Below are 17178 nucleotides of genomic sequence, written 5' to 3'. Positions count from 1 at the left end.
AAAAATGTTGTTCTAAATATCTTCATTCTAAAGAAAACCTCACAGGTTTGTTTCATATAGCCATTATTCATCTCCCTTTAACAGAAAAATCTCAAAACATTCCATATGTAAGGTGTTTTCTAGACTGAGAGTCAAGTAGGGTTCTCCTCTTGATACTGATGGATATAATAAAAAGAACACAAAAACAGAAATGCTGCACATATTTCACACATGGGTTTAGTTTCTGTCATATGCCATCACTGTCTCTCTGTTTTTAAGCACCAGTAAATGGCACGTTACCTCTGTTTACCTGCTTTATCACACAAATATTTCCAATGATAGCTAGGCAGCAGGAAGGCTTAAGGACTCTAGAGGTGCACAGCTGATGCAATTAAACAGAAAAGTTACAAATGAACTAGCTGAACTTAACTAGAATGGTATCTGAAAAGGCTGAAAGGATGGTCTACTCATCCCAAAGAGCTGAAATCAGAATTATCCAATCATTTATTCTACAGTGGAATACAAAGGCACCTAAGACACTTTAGGAAGAACTACTTTGTACATAACTTTGGTCTCCTCCACTCTACAATTCTCCCTACTTCCCACAACACCTTCCCATCTTACCTCCTCCATCATTTCCCCTTTCTTTATCCAATGTCATGTAACCCGACTTCCAAACCTAGGTGCTTTATATTGCCTTGCACTTTTTTCTCCTTTTTCCGTATCAATCTAAGAAATCCCTTCTCATTGTTAACTAACACAGAGACAGCTTCTGACCTGCTCACTTGTCTCTGGACTTGGTTAGGTTCTAACCTTTGCCAGCAAACAGACACATACCAGGGTTTACTCCTAAATACAGTGCTTCCAATTGTTTTGTCTAGGTTGTTGGTTTTGTTTGGTTTGGGTTGTTTTTTTTTTAATCATAAAGGTATTTTTAATTCACAAGAACTTCAAAGTCAGTCACTGGAAGCTACAAAGGGATTAAAAATTTACTCTGTTCTTACTTCATTGGCTTCAGCTAATTTGCTCTCCTTCTCTTGCAGCTTCTTACTCATTGTCTCCATGCTCTTCTTATAGCATTTGCTCATCTCCATTTGTTCTTTCAGTTTATTTTCAGCTTCTGTTTCCCTTTCTTGATATTGCTTTATGCGCGTGAGCAGCTCCCGGTTACGGTCAGCCTCTCGCTTGTAATAAGTAAAAAAACAAAACACAAAGAGACATAAGAGGAAGGTAGCACAAAATGGAAGCTGTTTTGGTTTCTCCTGTCTCCATTCCTCATTGCAGCGGTCAGAGCACTAGCAGGGGCAAAAATCTTACCAACAGCAACTCAGTGCCAATGACCTACGCAGGGCAAAGGAGCTAGAAAATTAAGAGGCAGTCAAAGCAATCTGGAAGACTAAGACATGAAGATGAGAACACAGACACGACTTCACTGCATGCTCAAAGATGAAACCATTTGATGCCCAATTTGAACCTGACCCATGCACAGCAAACTGACTTCCAGAAACTCAGATCTCAACAGTTGGGTTAATAAGACAAACTTCCTTCTGCAATTTCTGGAAGTTGTATGAGGATATTTAACATAAAAGAAATAGGGTTTAAATGCACAGTATTATCAATACAATAAATATTTTTGCCCTCTGAAAACCTCTCATATACCATTTCAGTTTATTCCTACCACAAATTGATTATTGAAAAAATGTGTAGTATATTGCTTTGCTAATCAAAGCAAATCGAGACACGGATTTACATAGTAAGCAAGGATTATGCAAAGCAATGTGAGGTTCCAAAAACCTTTATCCACATGACTTGGAAAAACACAGAATCTGAGCAGGGTAATTACCACAGTGCTGGATTAGTGCTGCTCCCTTTTTCTGTACCAGTATTTCAAGGGTTTCTGTGACTGACTCAACTACATTCCAGATTGAACTCGGCTTAATCCCACACCTGACTTCAGAGGAACACTGACTCGCTATTTCACAGCCACACACCAAATCTGTCACCCAGCACCCTTGTGAAATACAACAAAACACACTGACAATTTTTTTAAAGATCTTTTTTAATAATCAGCTTCATATAAGATCTTTGTTATGCTACAAAACCCACACATCTACTACTTATTCCAGTAACGTAGCTAAGCAAATATATGTGGGCATCAGACCAGAAAGCAATAAAAGCTCTTCTTCCCCGAGTGAGGCTCACTGTTTTATCAGAGCAAGCTCTCTTGTGTGACAGTGCACAGTTGGCACTGCTGCCACTCCAATTAATTACAGTCACACAAAGTACATGCTGGCAATTGTGCCAGCAGAAGTTTAAATTCATCTGGGAGAAAAACACCTAAATACTTCTGGGAGAAACAAATACTAAATCCTTTTGTTACTGCTACCCATGATGACTTCAGTGCTAAACTAATGGAAGCTTGTGATCAGATCATTGGTTTGTCAACCAAACAAGGCTCTGACGTTCACATTCTCATGTACATCAGCAAGTTAGTGCAATGCACTGTGAGGGGATCTGCAGAGCAAAACAGTTTGTGCTGGGAACTTGACACCCACACCACCACCATATCTGGAGTGAATGCAAACACAGTAATGTATCCCAGGAGCATTTACTACAGGTTTGCTGAAGTCTTGTTCTGAAGGCAGTGTCTGTTAGCCATTGGAGAACACTAGGTTTGCTCCTGGCCTCCATCTTTCAGTTTAGTTTCATCCCCAAAAAAGCTGACTATACACATTCTGAGACATTCCACTGCAAACCAAAGCACAGCACATGAGAAGTCAAGAGTATACACTTGATCCAAACTAAAACACCAACCTAGATGTACTACATATGTTCTGACTTAGGTCTATGACATCAAACCATCTGCAATTGATGTACCTACCTCATAGTTCCTGGCATTGGTATTAGCTGCCTTCTCCAGCTCAATGCGAGCTCGTTTGTGGCTAAGCTCCATCTGCATCTTCTCTCGTTCCACCTGCAGGAGCTGGGATTTGGAGTGGATTTGCCCAGCTTGTTCTTCCATCTCACCAGACCATGTGTGAAAAGGGACATTACACACCATTAACAGCATATAACATTGCTAGCTCCCACCTTGTGCTGTTCAGCTCACACTTGAATGCCACTTCACAAGTTACAAGGAATCTATCGCCATATTTATGGTACTCTTACACCAACTGCAGATAGGGAAACCAAGAGTTCAACAACACACTCAGAAACCCACATCAAATCAATGTTAGCTGGAAAGAAGTGAATATCAAGTTCTTCATTGAGAATTTCTCATTCAATCTCTAGAGACACTCTGACAAAATGTACTTCTCTATCTAGAAAAAAAATGTTAATGATGAACTTCCCAAGCCTCATAAAAGTAACAGCAGCTACCCAAGAAACAGAGATCATGTTCCCCAGGAAGTTTAACTGCTGGCAAAATAACATGGCTTTCTAACTGCCACATTACACTTCATTTTTTCATTCCAATTACCCTAGAACACAGACAATATTAATAGAACACCTTATGTCTAAGCAATGTACATTCAAGACTAAGGAAGACTCTATAACCAGGGAGAGCCTCCTCTGAACATCTTTGTAAACAGAGATGTACCACAGACAGAAAATGCATAGGTTTTTTCATTCTAAATGCAAAGCAGATTTATATTAAAAAGAAAGCAAGTTTATTTTATACTCAGAGACTCAAATAGAAATTATATTAAGATACACAACACCGAAACTTCATTCCAGCCTAATAAACAGTCCTTAGGATCCAAAATGTTAACTTCATGCTTCATGAGCATGAGGCAGCTTACAGAAAAAAGCCCAAAACAAACAAGTGGAAATGAACAGTGGTGGACAAGAAAGCAAAACTGGTTAGCAGATCAAGGCCACACACAAGGCGAGTCTTCTGCATGTGTCCAGACAAAGGAACTTTAAGGAAGAATGTACAAAAAAGTAACAAAATGACTTGCTAGAAAATATTAATTTACTCATTTGTTCAGCAATATGAAAACAACTTATAATTTAATTCCCTGAGCTGGATGCAGCTATAACCAGCAGGGAAAATATTCAAAGGTCCTTTCTGCAATTTGTACAAAACAGAAATAAATGTCTGACGCTTTAAAACAACTTAAAGATTCCCGAATGTTAACCAAAAGCAAACTTCCATTGAGCCTGCATGAGTATCAGTTGTAGAAAGAATGGCGAGATCTTAATGAAATCAATCCCAGTTCCTGAAACCAAAAGGAATATACAACCACTCTGAAGCGATCCTGCAGAGCATCACCGGGATGAGGACATCTCACCTGCACCCTCTGCTGGTATTGAATCTGCAAGGCGCTCCGAGACGAGCCTGGCGTCGCCGGCCCAGACACCCCCTCCAGTGAAATGAAGTTGTTGAGGGATCTCAGGGCGGAGAAGACGGTGGTGTTATTTTCGAAGTCATCCATGGCTCTGGAAGTACACAGGAAGTCATCAGTAAAACATCCAGAGCAAGCTGCGAAATACCGGCTGCTTTGTTAAAAAGAGACACATTGTTGTCTAAATGTAACACTAAATGGAAGGTCTTCCAATTCATAAGATACAAAACTCAATCTGCTGGTCAATGCTGAAATCAACTTGAATCAGAAACCACTACCCAAGCAAGGCTGACGTTGTAGGCATCCTAAATGAGAAAACTATACAAAACAGCCTGGTTTTCCTTGAGCTTTCTACCTGAAATGATTTATTTAAACACAATGTCCCCCAAATCTCAGCCCATAAGTGTGCACATAAAAGCTATCATAAATCATACAAAACTGCATTTTCCTTTCCTATACAATCAAGATTAACAGTCTTGGATACAAGTTAACATTGTAGGACATGAAGAGCTGCAGCACGTAACACCAGTAAACAGAACTTATTACTCTTCATCCAAACACCTGAGGCTGATGGGGGAAGAATTCCATAGTAGCAGCAAATCCTACACAAATTGCCTCTGGTTTCCAAAAAGCACTTTGCAACTGAACTTCCAGCAACAAAACTTCCCAAGAGCACTTCTGTAAGTAAAACTCTGTCTCCTCATTCACGTAAAAGCTCTCACAATTCTTCCTTCAAATCTAGAATATTAACTAAAAAGCCAAAGCCAAAAAAAACCTGGATCTCAGAAAAGCCTGCAAGGTTTCCCAGGAGACTACAAGGAAGTCTAGTGAGCCCTGCAAAGCCTCAGGACCACAGAAGGTTCAGGATCATGAAAGGCAACCGCATCCACACAGCCCTGTACCAAAGACACAGACTCGTGTCTAACTTTCAGGGCAACACAGCTGTTACTCTTTGGATTTTTATCACTGCGAAGAGGAGATATAATACTAATATAGGCAACGGATCAGCCAAAACCCAAATGAAAACGTTTATTCGCAGTAAGTACCTCAGTATCTCATGTAAATCAATTCAGGAGACACCACTGCCAACAGGTAACTCTGCACAGAAAGCCTGATTTGAAATCAAGAACGACGCTAAAAATTAAAGGGACAAGTGTGTCCCCGCTGCAGAAAACCCTCTGGCAAAGGTGCCCCGGGCACCGCGGGGGGGTTTCCCTCACGGACCCCCCGAGGGCGCACAGGGGGAGCGGGGCCTCAGCAGCGCCCACAGCCCTGCCCGGCCGCCCAGCAGTAGGAGGAACAGGGACAGGGCACAGCCTCCCTTCCCCGCTCCTACGACACCGGACTCGGCCGGGAGCGACAGCCGAGCGGCGGGAGCGGGGAGGGAGGGGAGCGGCGAGCTGGGCTGTGCCGATCCGGTCCGAGCGGAGCCAGCGGCCTCCCGCCCGCCCTCAGGCGCTCCCACCCTCACTCACCGCCGCGCGCGCCCCGCTTGGATCTCCCTCCTCGCCCCGGCGCCGAAATCGCACGAGAACTCGCGCCCAGCTCTCGCGAGAACAGCGCCGCGGGCACCCGTAAGGACGGGACTACGCGCGCATTCCTCCGCGGCCTCCGCGCTCTACCGTAATAACCCGCGGTAGCGCCATTGCGGGGGGTAATGGGCTTCCCTGGGGCTTTCCTTACCAAACTTATACAAAGCAACACCCAGCAAAGCAGGTGGAATTCGATAACCCTGTAAGCAATCCCAAATGAGCTGTTTGCAGTGAGAAAGATCTGGAAGCCTTCAACCAGACACTATCACCAGCCCATCTTGCAACTCATGCCACAGTCGGCCGGATAAAAGCGCTGTTTAATGGGAAAGTTGTCACTTCCCAATAAACAGATCTTATCTTAGCAGTAGCTAAATTTCTTTGTGCAAAAGGAATTCTAGCAACTCAATCAGTAACCCTCCCTGTCTGGGATCCAAGAAATGCCTCATCATTTCACCTAAGAAACAGCACTGGTCAAATATAAAGTATTACTGAAAACAGAAGGGAAGCTACCTTCTGGGTGATGATACAGACCCTGGCAGGCACAAAAACATTACCTATTTTTACACGTGCTAATAAATTGCACCAGCTTTAAAGAAAGATGAAGAGGCATCAAATTGGCATAGAATGCCCTTGCTGTTCCCTCTCATTCCAACAGCCACCTTTTATGGTTAACCTCACACGGGACAACATTAACAGTGCAATGATTTTCAAGCACACATTAAAACCTTGTAAAATCACTGTTTTATTTCCATTTCCATTACTCCAAGCCCCAGAGGTCACCTTTCAGATTGCTCCTCTCCATTCCCAACTGTTTTCTCCACAGGTGAGAAGTTAGATTGGATGCCTCTGCTGTGATAATTAGCAGACACAGGCAGCAGAGCACCACCCTGGTTATTTTTGTATGTGATGTACTTTGTAACAGTCGTGGCAGATTTCCCCAGGGTCTGAATGGTGGGATTTTTCATTAAACACACACCAGATTTGAGTTTCCAGTGAGTGTCTGATCACCTGTTTGATAATCTGCAGTTCTTAGCCTTCATTTCCCTTTGTACAGTCTTGCCAAATAGTAAGATTCAGCAGAGTCCTTCCTGCTGGCCTGAGGCTTTATAGTTCTCACATCTTGGAACTGTTCCTTCAGTCTGTTCTGCAGAAGACGGGACTCATACCCATCCCAGAATTTGCAGAGCAGCGTTCCTTTTGGCTTTAAAATACTTTGGGATACCTTCAGAAGGCCTAAACATAGATTGATCAGCTTCTGGTGATCCAGTTCTTTGATGCCTGTCGCATTAGGTGCCATGTCGCTCAAAATAACATCCACCTTCTCTACAGGAAGCAGACTCTGAATCGTCTTCAGCGTGTTTGGGTGTGCAATGTCAGCCTCTGACAGGAAGACTGCTCCTTCCAGAGGAGCAATCCGAAGTAGGTCAACACCAAGGACGAAGCCGGTGGGGACAGCAGGATCTAGATAAGAATGAATAACACACTGAACACTCATAATGGTTGCAAACAACCTCCATAGGTACGAGCTCTGTGCTAGTCATTAAACAAAAACCACATCACCTGCCACATCTGGTCTTCTTATCCTTAGACAATTTGCTGCATGTGTCTGGATGGATGGTTTGCTGTAAGCTAATCCATTCAGGATGTGAAAACTCAGCTACTTTGGATAAGCAAGGGGTATTTTTCTTGGTTTTCTTTTGCTCTTTCAAGGCTGACATCCAGAAATGCTGGATGCTAGTACAGATGGTAACACCTGATCTTGTAAATATTGATAGCTTAAAACACACAAACTGGATAGAGTGGGTATTATCATTTTTCAAGGAAGGAAATAAAAATCCAAGAAAGCCATACTACCTCCTGAGGCCACAGCCATGGCAGAATGGGATGAAGAGATCTTCCCCAAGTCACTTAATCAGAACATTAGCACCACGTTAAGTTTTGATTTCACACATAATAAGAAGAGTTCCTGTTCCTCACTGCCACACTGGCACACATCTACACACCTCTGTCAGGGACTCCTGGCATTTACCAGTATCCATAATCCATTCCCTACACCGCCACCATCACAACTCAGTTTTCTCACACACCTCAAGGTGAGCAGCATCCCCATCTTGCCTGCCACCAACACGCACTTACCAGTACCTAAGGCATTGACTCTCTCTACAGCAACCTGACTCCAAGCACCGGGCGCTGCTCCACAGTCAAGAACGGACAGTCCTGGACGAAGAATATGAAGCTTGTCATCCATTTCCAGTAACTTGAAGGCACTTCGGCAACGGTAATGCTGCTGCTTCGCTGCCTTGACAAAGGGATCCTTCATGTGCCGCTCCAGCCACCAGTGCTCAGTGCCAGTTTTCTTCAGAAACCTCACCGTGGTGTGGAGACATTTGCTCACTAAATGCCAGCAGCTGCCCGGTAAGGAAGGCAAGTTAATCAACTAGTACATAATCACAGGAGGGATAGGGTTGGAAAGGGCCTTAAAGCTCATCCAGTTCCAACCCCAACACCTTCCACTGGACCAGGTTGCTCCAAGCCCCATCACTATGTATTTCAGAGGTCTCTATATAGCTAATTAATTCTATCTGCAACTACATCTCCCAGGCTCACAAAAAAGCCTCCAAATGTGAGATTCATGATGCCTTTCATTACCTGGTCCAGCCCCAACCAAAGGGCTGTGTTTGGGGTGGACACGTCACAGGTTACCCTGAGGTGAGATAGAGGGGTCCCCTCATAGACAGCTCTTCTTTTCTGCTCTGGTGTCTGTGTTCAAGGCCCACAGGGACACGACATGGCAGCCTGACCCCAGCACACACACCAGCTGCCTCAGAGGGGCGGCTAGGGGTACCTCAGCCCCTCGGAGGAAGGAGGGATGCCCCAGCTCCGCCATGCCTCTGGGCAGAGCACACCAACAACCGCTGCTACCACAGCTTTCCAGGTAGCTAACCCCCTCTCCGCTATTCCCAGCAGTGACAAACCCAAAACGCACGGTACCCGTTCCTGAGGAAAGCTTAAGGCGCCGGGGGGGAAACACCAACCCTTCCCGGCACACCCGACCACCCGTCGGGCGGGCCCGGCTCCGATGGTTGCCTCAGCGGCCCCGCCACGCACCTACCCCCGGCGGCGGCGGCAACAACCCGCCTCCCCGCCATGGCGGCCGCCTCAGCCCGCCCCGCCTCCTCTCACGGGTACAGCAGGCGGGGCTGGAGAGGCGGTGGCAGCGCGGGAAGGGCCGCACCGGCCGGGCCTGTTCTGAAGTGGCGGCGCAGCGGTGGGCGGGAAAGCCGGGCGTGAGGGGCGGAGGTGCTGAAGGGACATGGCCGGGAGGGTTGGGAGTGGTGTTGGGGGGCAGAGGAGTGGCCGTGAGGAGGGATCGTGAGGAGAAAGGAGGGGCAGCCATAAGGGAAGATCATGAGGGGTGCGCAGGAGTGGCCATGAAGGGAGACCATGAGGGGTAGGGGCAGCAGCCATCTAGTGTGCGCCGCTGTTGGCGGGGGGGGGAAATGAGGGATACCTGTGAGTGGAGATCTTGAGGGGACGTCAGTTTGCCCTTAGTGACATGGTGGACTTGGCAGTTCGGTTGGACTTCACCATGTTAAAGGTCTTTTCCAACCTAGTTGATTCTATGACTGGTTTAGGGAGAGGGTGCTGGGAGAGCAGGAGGATGGGTGGGGGATGCTAGAGAAGCAGGCACTGGGGCCTGAGGGCTGGGGCTGGCAGGGACCAGGCATTTGGGGATGGGTGTTTGGGGTAGAGGGGCTGCCTGCACCCCCTGTGCTGCAGGAGCGGCCTGCCCTCCCCTCCGAGGGGTGCTGGGAGCCCTTGGCGCAGCGTGCCCTCATCTCCTGCCCAGGAGCCATGTACACCACCAAGCTCTTCACCCTGGTCCTGGTGGTGCAGCCGCAACGCGTCCTCCTGGGCATGAAGAAACGCGGGTTCGGAGCCGGGCTGTGGAATGGCTTCGGTGGGAAGGTGCAGCCAGGGGAAAGCATCGAAGAGGCTGCTCGGAGGTGAGCAGGTGCCGTGGGGAGAGGTGGGTTCAGGGCACAGGAGGCGTTGGGTCCTTTGTGGTGGGGTTACTGTAGCTCAGCCGATCAGTAATGCCCTTGGAACCAGTGTGTTACCCACCAGTGCTGTCCTGAGCCATCTCTGAACAGGGAAAATGGCCTGCTCCACAGGCGATGAGGGATCGGCCATATCAACAGGGAAAGGGGATGGCTCCCCATTGCTGTCAAATCTTTAACTGTTGTCCAGTCTATGAGTAACTGGGAGTGAGTGTCCTCCCTCGCAAAGACTGACCTAAACTGAGCCTTTGTCTGCCAGCAGGGGGTCAGAAGTTCTTGCACTGTTCAGAAAGGTGCAGAGTTTAATTGTGGCTGCATAGCAGAATTACAGTTTATGCCAGCAAACTGCTTAGTGTTTAATGTTGAAGCTGTTGAACAGATGCTGCCTTCCAGTAGTGAAAACGTAGTAGCAAAACAGAGATTTTTAAGGGTCCCTTATGAAAGGCGCTGGTGAAATTTATGATTTGACTTCATGGCGGCATTTGAAACCTTAATGCTGAGTTGGGGAATTGGACTCCATCAGCACAGAGGTACAATAGCATTTTTGAAGCTTTTAGTACTCATTCCTCAGAGTTCTTCTGTTTAGTCAGTAAAATGAAATAGCAGATGGCAGCTGAATTGCTAAACTCCTCTGAAATTTAGGTACCTCATTCTTTACACAAACGTTGTTGATACAAAGCCACACTTTGCCACTTCCTCTCTTTCTGATAAATGCCCCAATTTGCCCTTGCAGCTGCAGGAAGATGAGTGTTGGTGTAGCTCAACAGCTACCCAACAGCTTTTTCCCTGAACCATCTGTGCCAGTACAACCGCCTGGGTTCTGGTGAGCTCTTCCAGGGATACAGGGGCCCTCTCTGCAGGTGTTAATGTACCTCGTGCTTACATTGTGGCTTTTCATGTAATTTGTCATCTCTAAAAGGAGGGACATTTGTTTTGTTCCTTAATTCAGGCCTTCATTTGCTAGGCTTGCACTGTGATGTGAAATGATTGAATTTAGCATTTGATTTCCTAGGTGTGTGTTTGCCTAGAGTGAGAAACTGGAGCTTTAGTCTATATGAGATGTCAAGTGAGAAAGGTGTCACCCATCCCAGTGTGCAGTGTGCCACAGGAACAGCCGGTGCCTGCTGCTGTGGCGTGCAGAACAGTCCAGTCCTCATCCCTTTCCAGGCAGCTGATAAGAGCTTACTGCAGCGACACCACTGATACCAGCTGAGCAGGAAGCAGTCCCCAGAGCCAGCTAGACACACAGCCTGCTTTCCTGGCAGGAACACCACTACCACAGCTACCTTAGGTGCAGCTCTCCTCCAAGAAGCATCACACAGCCCAAAACAAACTTACCTTGGCTGCTCTGTATTCAGGGATGGGGTATTAGGCCGTGGTTCTGTGTTGCACTGTCTCAGTTGGCTTTGCACTGGTGTAAGGTGTGAAGTGTCCTCACAGCACTGATAGTTAAACAATAAGCTGAAACATGAGCAAGCTTCCTCTGTCTGTTAAGATTCCTATCTTCCATTGGGTACATCACATTCCTATGAGCACCTGGGCACTCATGGCTACTCACTGGCACATCTTATAAGGGGAATATTTAGTTCATTATTTTCAGTTTGCTCCCTGTAATGTTTCTACTTCCTATATATGGAGCCAAACAGCCAACAGATAAATTGCAGTGTTGTGCTTTGTTGTTCAATTACCACAGCCTGTCAAATGAGGCTTGTAGATTTGCTGCTGGAACACTGCCTCTGTTTTAAACATAGTTTCTTAAGGAAACTAAAATTAGCAAAGCTATTTAGTTGGAACATAATTTTGAAGGATGGGATCCATGAAATCGATGCCAAAGAAAGCTGGAGCCTTGAAGAGCATTTCCATTACATTTTGAAATTAAATGGCTGCCAAGCATTCAACTACATCAATTATTAACCTTAACTGAAGATGCATTGTTTCCAAGCATTCCTTATTTTTGTCCGCTAGAAAAACCATGACTAACTTCAAGTTATGCTAACTCTGTTAGGGGTAGGCTAAAATAAAATAAGCCCTAAGCACATAGCACAAAGAGAGCAAGTAACTGAATGTGCTTCGAGTAGCTGTGCATGGTGACGAATGGAAAAGAGCTGTCTGGCAAGTCCCTCGAAGTGCTCTCTCAGTCTTCCCTTGTAGCTTCTCCTTATGCTAAATGCACTTCCAAGGAGCAGAAATAGAAAGTTTACACAACTGCTTTGTGTTTTTATGTGGCATTTGAATGGGAAATGGTATTCCTAACTCTGTGTGCAAATGATGTTAGTAGTGTGTAGTGCTCTTAAACAAGGTTCAGTTAACCTCAGAAGTAGCTGAATTTGTTGCAGTACAGATGCTTCAGTATTCCTTGCCTGCTTCTCCACAGTTCTAAAAGCTTCAGCTTGAAGCTGGCAAAGCCAACTTAAGAACTGGAGTTCTTAAACCACATCCAGCTACAGTCGTACAAGCGTTAGCCCACTTCTGACTCATCTCAGAAAAGATCCTCATGTTGTAAGGAGTGTAAATTATACTAAGCAATTTTTCCTGAATCTTCCCTTTCCAACATAGACTGTTTTCCTACCAGCCTTTAGGAGCTTGGAATAACACAGGAGCCAGTCTGACCTGGCTGTTCTGTAGTGTCAGTCAGCCAATAGTTGCTGTGCTCTGCCCCATTTTGCAGGTGCAGCATTCATCTTTAGTTCACTAGAAGAGTTTTAAACTTGCAAGTAGAGCTAACAACTGCTTTTTTGTTCTCCCACTGTTTGCTTTCATGTGAAGAAGTCTATTTCTTGTGCAGGGAGCTCCTGGAGGAGAGTGGACTGACTGTGAACACCTTACAGAAAATGGGCCAGATCACATTTGAATTTGTGGGCAACTCTGAACTTATGGAGGTCCACGTTTTCCGGGCAGATGATTTTCATGGAGAGCCAACAGAAAGCGATGGTAGGTGGAAGGGAAGGAAGGATGTGCATTCTCTTCTGAGACAGTATTGCTCTTTGGAAATGCAGAACTATTCATGCCAAAATCCCTACGCAAAGGGAAGCAGCTGAGCTGTAGAGTGGAACTTACTGACAGATACTCAAAGGGGGGCTGGAACTAGATGATCTTAAGGTCCTTTCCAACCCTAACTATTCTATGAGTCTATGAGCAAAACACCCTCAAGAGAAAGTCTCACACAAAGTTGGTTTCTTTTCTCCCACCAGAAATGCGTCCCCAGTGGTTTCAGCTGGATGAGGTGCCGTTCAGTCGCATGTGGGCAGACGATATCTACTGGTTTCCCTTTGTGCTTCAGAAGAAGCTGTTTCGGGGCTATTTTAAGTTCCAGGGACAAGACACGATCCTGGAGCACACCCTGAAAGAAGTGGAGGAAGTTTAGGAAAACAGAAGCAGTCAACCCATGTGCCGCTGCCCACATTGGGCTAGAACACCAAGAGTACTACTTCCAAGGGTCTTCTTTCTCAGCTCTCCAGCAAAGGAGACTGATGTGGCAGGTCACCAGGAAGTAACCAGGAAAGTAAGGGGGTTTCTTAAAGCAGAAATAAAAGTAACGAGGTTGCCCATGCTGTGAAGTCCCTGGCTGTGTTACGTACACTTCAGCCAGGGTTATGTGATCACAGCTATTAAAAACGTATTGTTAACTCTTTTCTGCACAGGTGAATGATGTTTTAGGCTTTCCCCTCATGGCTGGAAATGTTTTTTTTAAAAGATTAAAGCTATTTTTTAGTAAAAGCATGTGATGCTCTGTTGTTAAATGCTGGCTGCCTTCTCGACTGGTTAAGGGCCTTTCAGGAGCTGGCTTCCTTTCACAGAAGCATTAAGTGGACAGTGATGCAGCAGAATTGATTATCTTCTCTCTGCCAGTTTCTATCCAATTCCTTATTCAGCATTAACTCCCAGGGTAAGGCAAAGCTTGACCAGCACTGTGAACGGTCTTTGTAAAGTGTAAGTAGAGGTCCCCTTCAGGATTCTCCAGCTGAAGGTAGCATGAGGATATAGGAGTGAAGAAAACAAAAGCCAGGTGGATGTATGGCACTGCTGGAGCCCTGATTTCACTTCTGCAGCTCCTGCTCTGAACTTGGAACTGTTTTGAGCAGTTCAGGTAAAAATATGTTGAACAAAATCAACTTTGAACAAATCCACATTGCAAAGTGCCATCCCCTATGGCTGCAAGCTTTGCCATGTGTTGGCTGCAAGTGACCTGCTCAGCCCAACTCAGCACACTGGGCAGCAAAAGCTGAATGAAACCATGCTAGAAATAACACATCACATATGTAACTTCTTACACAAGTTTTGTTTGGTTTTTGGTTTAAACTTTTACAAACACATATAACACAGATAGACTCTTGGAATGTAATATAGGCTCTGTAAACATTTCCAGTCTAACAGCTGTAGTAATAGTTCTTTAATTCCTGCATTTGGATAAAGTGCTTCATACATAAGGCTATTTGAGCAAAGCAAAGATACAGGATATTCCAGGCAGGCAAAATTCACACCCTCTGAACAAGATTGTTTGTTCATGTCTCCCTCCAGCAGTTCTGAACGATTTATAGCACTCAAAAATGCCCTTCTTCATGTGCTCATTAAGTTACAGCTCAGACAGAGGGTAAGAGTTAACACCTTAGGATCTTGCTTTCCCTTTTGTGCTGCACAGAGTTATTTACAGTGTTCTTGATACTCCCCTCTGTTCCTGACATAGCATTAAGAGGTGTTCTGGCTGTTCTGGTGGAGAGAAGGACTTGAGGTAAGCAGAGAAGAGAAAATAGACACAAGGAGATAGGTAGCTTGTAGCGGGGTGCAAGACCTGACTGCGTTGTAGGAAAGGAGGTGACTGCAGCTGATACCTGTGATGTTATTTTGGGTTATTTCCTGGTGGAAACTAAATGGCAAGCTGGGAGAGAGCAAGTTACTTTTTGTTCCTCCAGGAACAGCAAGTAAGTTCAGGAACAGTTTAGGAAGGAAAAGAAGTGTGGCTCAGGCTCGCGCTTCTATTTGCTATCTCCTCTTCTGAAGCCAGCTCAATCCTTCTATCAAGATGCTCATCAGTACCAACTTTTAGCTCCTGTCAAAAAGCAGTGATGGTATTGCTCCTACCCAGCTGTGGAGACTGACATGTTTTAAACAAGTTGTGTCCCCAGCTGGTGATCTTTGTCTTTTAGGAAAGAGCACAAACTGAAGATTGGAAATTAGCCTGGTAGAAATTCCAGGAATTACACCCTTGCACAATCAAAGTAGAAGAGTAAAAGCACTGGAATGCAGCAAGGCACTGCTGAACACTGAAGAACAACAACTTGCAAAGATGGAAGGAGGGGGAAAGCGGGATCAAAGATTAAGGTTCTATTGTAAATATAGTTTTGAAAGCCTTTCAACACATGATACTGGTCAAAAAGCCTCTATATTGCTACTTCACAGCTCAGAGCAGAGGAGACCTCAAGAGTGACAAACACATATAGCCCTTTTGATAAAACAATTTTCAGGCACGGTTTCAGGTTCTCAGCTGTTTACTACCCTGATACCTCCACAATAGGTTGGACAGAGACACTGACAGGAACATTGGAGGCCTTTTCTACCATCACTGTTGAACACATGAAAGTCCCTGTGACCTCCAGCAACACACAGAAAGCTTCCACTCAAGAAGGCACATTAACTCTTTGGTGCTACATCTTACAGGAGCATCAGTTCTTGGACAGGCATCAATTAGTCTCCTGGTTTGATTAGTGTTTAGTGCAATCTACCCAGCTACCAGCAATGGAACCAACTCCATTAAGTCTTGTTCCTACCCTTGTGTATAGCTGGGCTCTTTGCTGCAGAAGGCAATAACATGGAGGTAACTATAACTGATTCTCCTACACTGATGAGGGGAGATAAAACAACTGAAGTCAACTGGATTGACTCCCTGCTGTATCCCTCCAGAGGAAGGAAGCTGTACTTGGTGCTGCTCCCCAAGCCTGGCAGATCCATAAACTAAACAGAACAAATACAGGAAGGAAACCCCTCACATATTGAGGTAACCATAACGGTGCTACTTGCACACTGACCAGTCTCCCAAAAATAAGGTTTGCAAACTAAGGGTTGTATGAAATAGTGTAGGCAGGTATTTAGGCATGGGACAGGAGCTTGACAGTCCAGTATGAGAGGAACTCTGAAAGTGCCATCAGCTGTATCAGCTTTGAGAATACCAGGCCTCTGTTCTCAAAACGGGTGAACAGAGTAAAAACCCGACCAAGGAAGCCCACCCCCAAAACTGCTCCCCTCAGAGAGGCGAGGGCTGGAATGGGGGTTTTCACCAAACAATGCAATTCCAGTTTCTTTACAGGTCATGTGGCCTGTCACTGCTTTTGGACTGCAGAATTCCTGCTTTGAAGGAGAACAGGAAGAGAGGAGTTAGTCTAAAGCCTAAATGTGGGTTTGATGTTTGGGGTTTTTTGTTTTGATTGTAAATAAAGTCCAAACTTGTGACTTCAGATGAAAGTGAGAAATGCCAAGTTCCATTCAGGCTAATACTTAGCAAGTGCTCCTGCAGGACACAGCCCAGTCATCTACCCCAGCCAGACAAGTTACACAGAAGATGCACCATACAGATACCAGATCTTGCCCCAAAACATGGTATTTTCTCAGTCTGCCTGTTCACCACATCAGGCAAACGAGGCTAAACAAGGTTCAAAGACTAAGCAAACGACAGGCTGTAACCAGTCAGCACCTTCTAAAGATGCTGGGAGCAAAGAGCAGATAAAATTACAGCAACATGCTCTCCACACTTCAACCTCAAACTATCTTCCTGATAAGGTGAAGCAGAAAAACCTGTGCCATTATTGAGATACTGTCTTCTTTATCACCGTGCTGCACAGATGTTTCCCTTCCCAACCAGTTTGCTTTGGCTTGTGAGCGGAATCTCTGCTGCACCACTGTGGAAATCTTCAGGAGCAAGTATCAACCCTGTCTGGCTGGACATGGCTAATACACAGGAGGAGAGCCTAGGGAGAGAGTTAACATTTGCATTGCTCTAAAAAGCTCTTAACTGAGCAGTTGTTAAACAGAACACCCTACACACTCCATAAGGCCCAGCACATAAGAAACTCACCCCCTTAAGTGCACTTTACATTTTGAGGGGTGTGTGTAATGGTTACACCTGTCTCACGGAACTGGGCGAGTAACTATCTCACTTCTAGCTGAAGAAACTAACCCATAATTTCCACCTGGGCTAGGAAGAACTTCATGTTGCATTGAGTTTTCTAAATTAATAAAGAAAAAAGCTTTTGTGACTGGAAGATTTAA

General features: G+C 45.4%; 3 protein-coding genes across 7 annotated transcripts in view; 1 reads left to right on the top strand and 2 right to left on the bottom strand.

Annotated features, from left to right (window-relative positions):
* Nucleotides 1-6922, bottom strand: part of MAD1L1 (mitotic arrest deficient 1 like 1) — a 296765-nt gene extending 289843 nt beyond the window's left edge. For 2 of the 3 annotated variants that reach the window (XM_080617370.1, XM_080617372.1), the window contains exons 1-4: nt 5801-5842; nt 4272-4419; nt 2861-3001; nt 984-1163 (exon numbers count right to left, since the gene is read on the bottom strand). In XM_080617370.1, the coding sequence (XP_080473496.1) occupies nt 984-1163; nt 2861-3001; nt 4272-4415 (465 nt within the window). In that variant the 5' untranslated portion in view covers nt 4416-4419; nt 5801-5842. Of the gene's footprint in view, nt 1-983; nt 1164-2860; nt 3002-4271; nt 4420-5800; nt 5843-6833 lie in introns of those variants that run through there. The other variant, XM_080617371.1, reaches the window with a different exon arrangement.
* On the bottom strand, nt 6582-8972 carry MRM2 (mitochondrial rRNA methyltransferase 2). 3 transcript variants are annotated; one of them, XM_080618540.1, is made up of 3 exons: nt 8849-8972; nt 7994-8265; nt 6582-7318 (listed from the first exon to the last, which is right to left on the bottom strand). In XM_080618540.1, exons 2-3 carry the CDS (start codon nt 8175-8177, stop codon nt 6894-6896), a joined length of 609 nt encoding a protein of 202 aa, XP_080474666.1. In that variant the 5' UTR covers nt 8178-8265; nt 8849-8972; the 3' UTR covers nt 6582-6893. The 3 variants fall into 3 exon arrangements, with proteins under 3 accessions (XP_080474666.1, XP_080474665.1, XP_080474667.1); XM_080618539.1 differs by having other exon boundaries at nt 7994-8917; XM_080618541.1 differs by having other exon boundaries at nt 8000-8917.
* A 283-nt stretch (nt 8973-9255) lies between these two features.
* On the top strand, nt 9256-13484 carry NUDT1 (nudix hydrolase 1). Its single transcript, XM_080617957.1, has 4 exons — nt 9256-9308; nt 9708-9864; nt 12704-12849; nt 13110-13484. The coding sequence occupies exons 1-4, from the start codon at nt 9302-9304 to the stop codon at nt 13280-13282; spliced, it is 483 nt and encodes a 160-aa protein (XP_080474083.1). The 5' UTR covers nt 9256-9301; the 3' UTR covers nt 13283-13484.
* Nucleotides 13485-17178: the final 3694 nt, after the last annotated feature.

Source organism: Psittacula echo (genome assembly GCF_963264785.1).
Source record: "Psittacula echo genome assembly, chromosome: 5".
Lineage (NCBI taxonomy): Eukaryota > Metazoa > Chordata > Aves > Psittaciformes > Psittacidae > Psittacula > Psittacula echo.
Note: the sequence above shows the minus strand (reverse complement) of the source record. Positions and strands in the feature narration are given on the sequence as shown.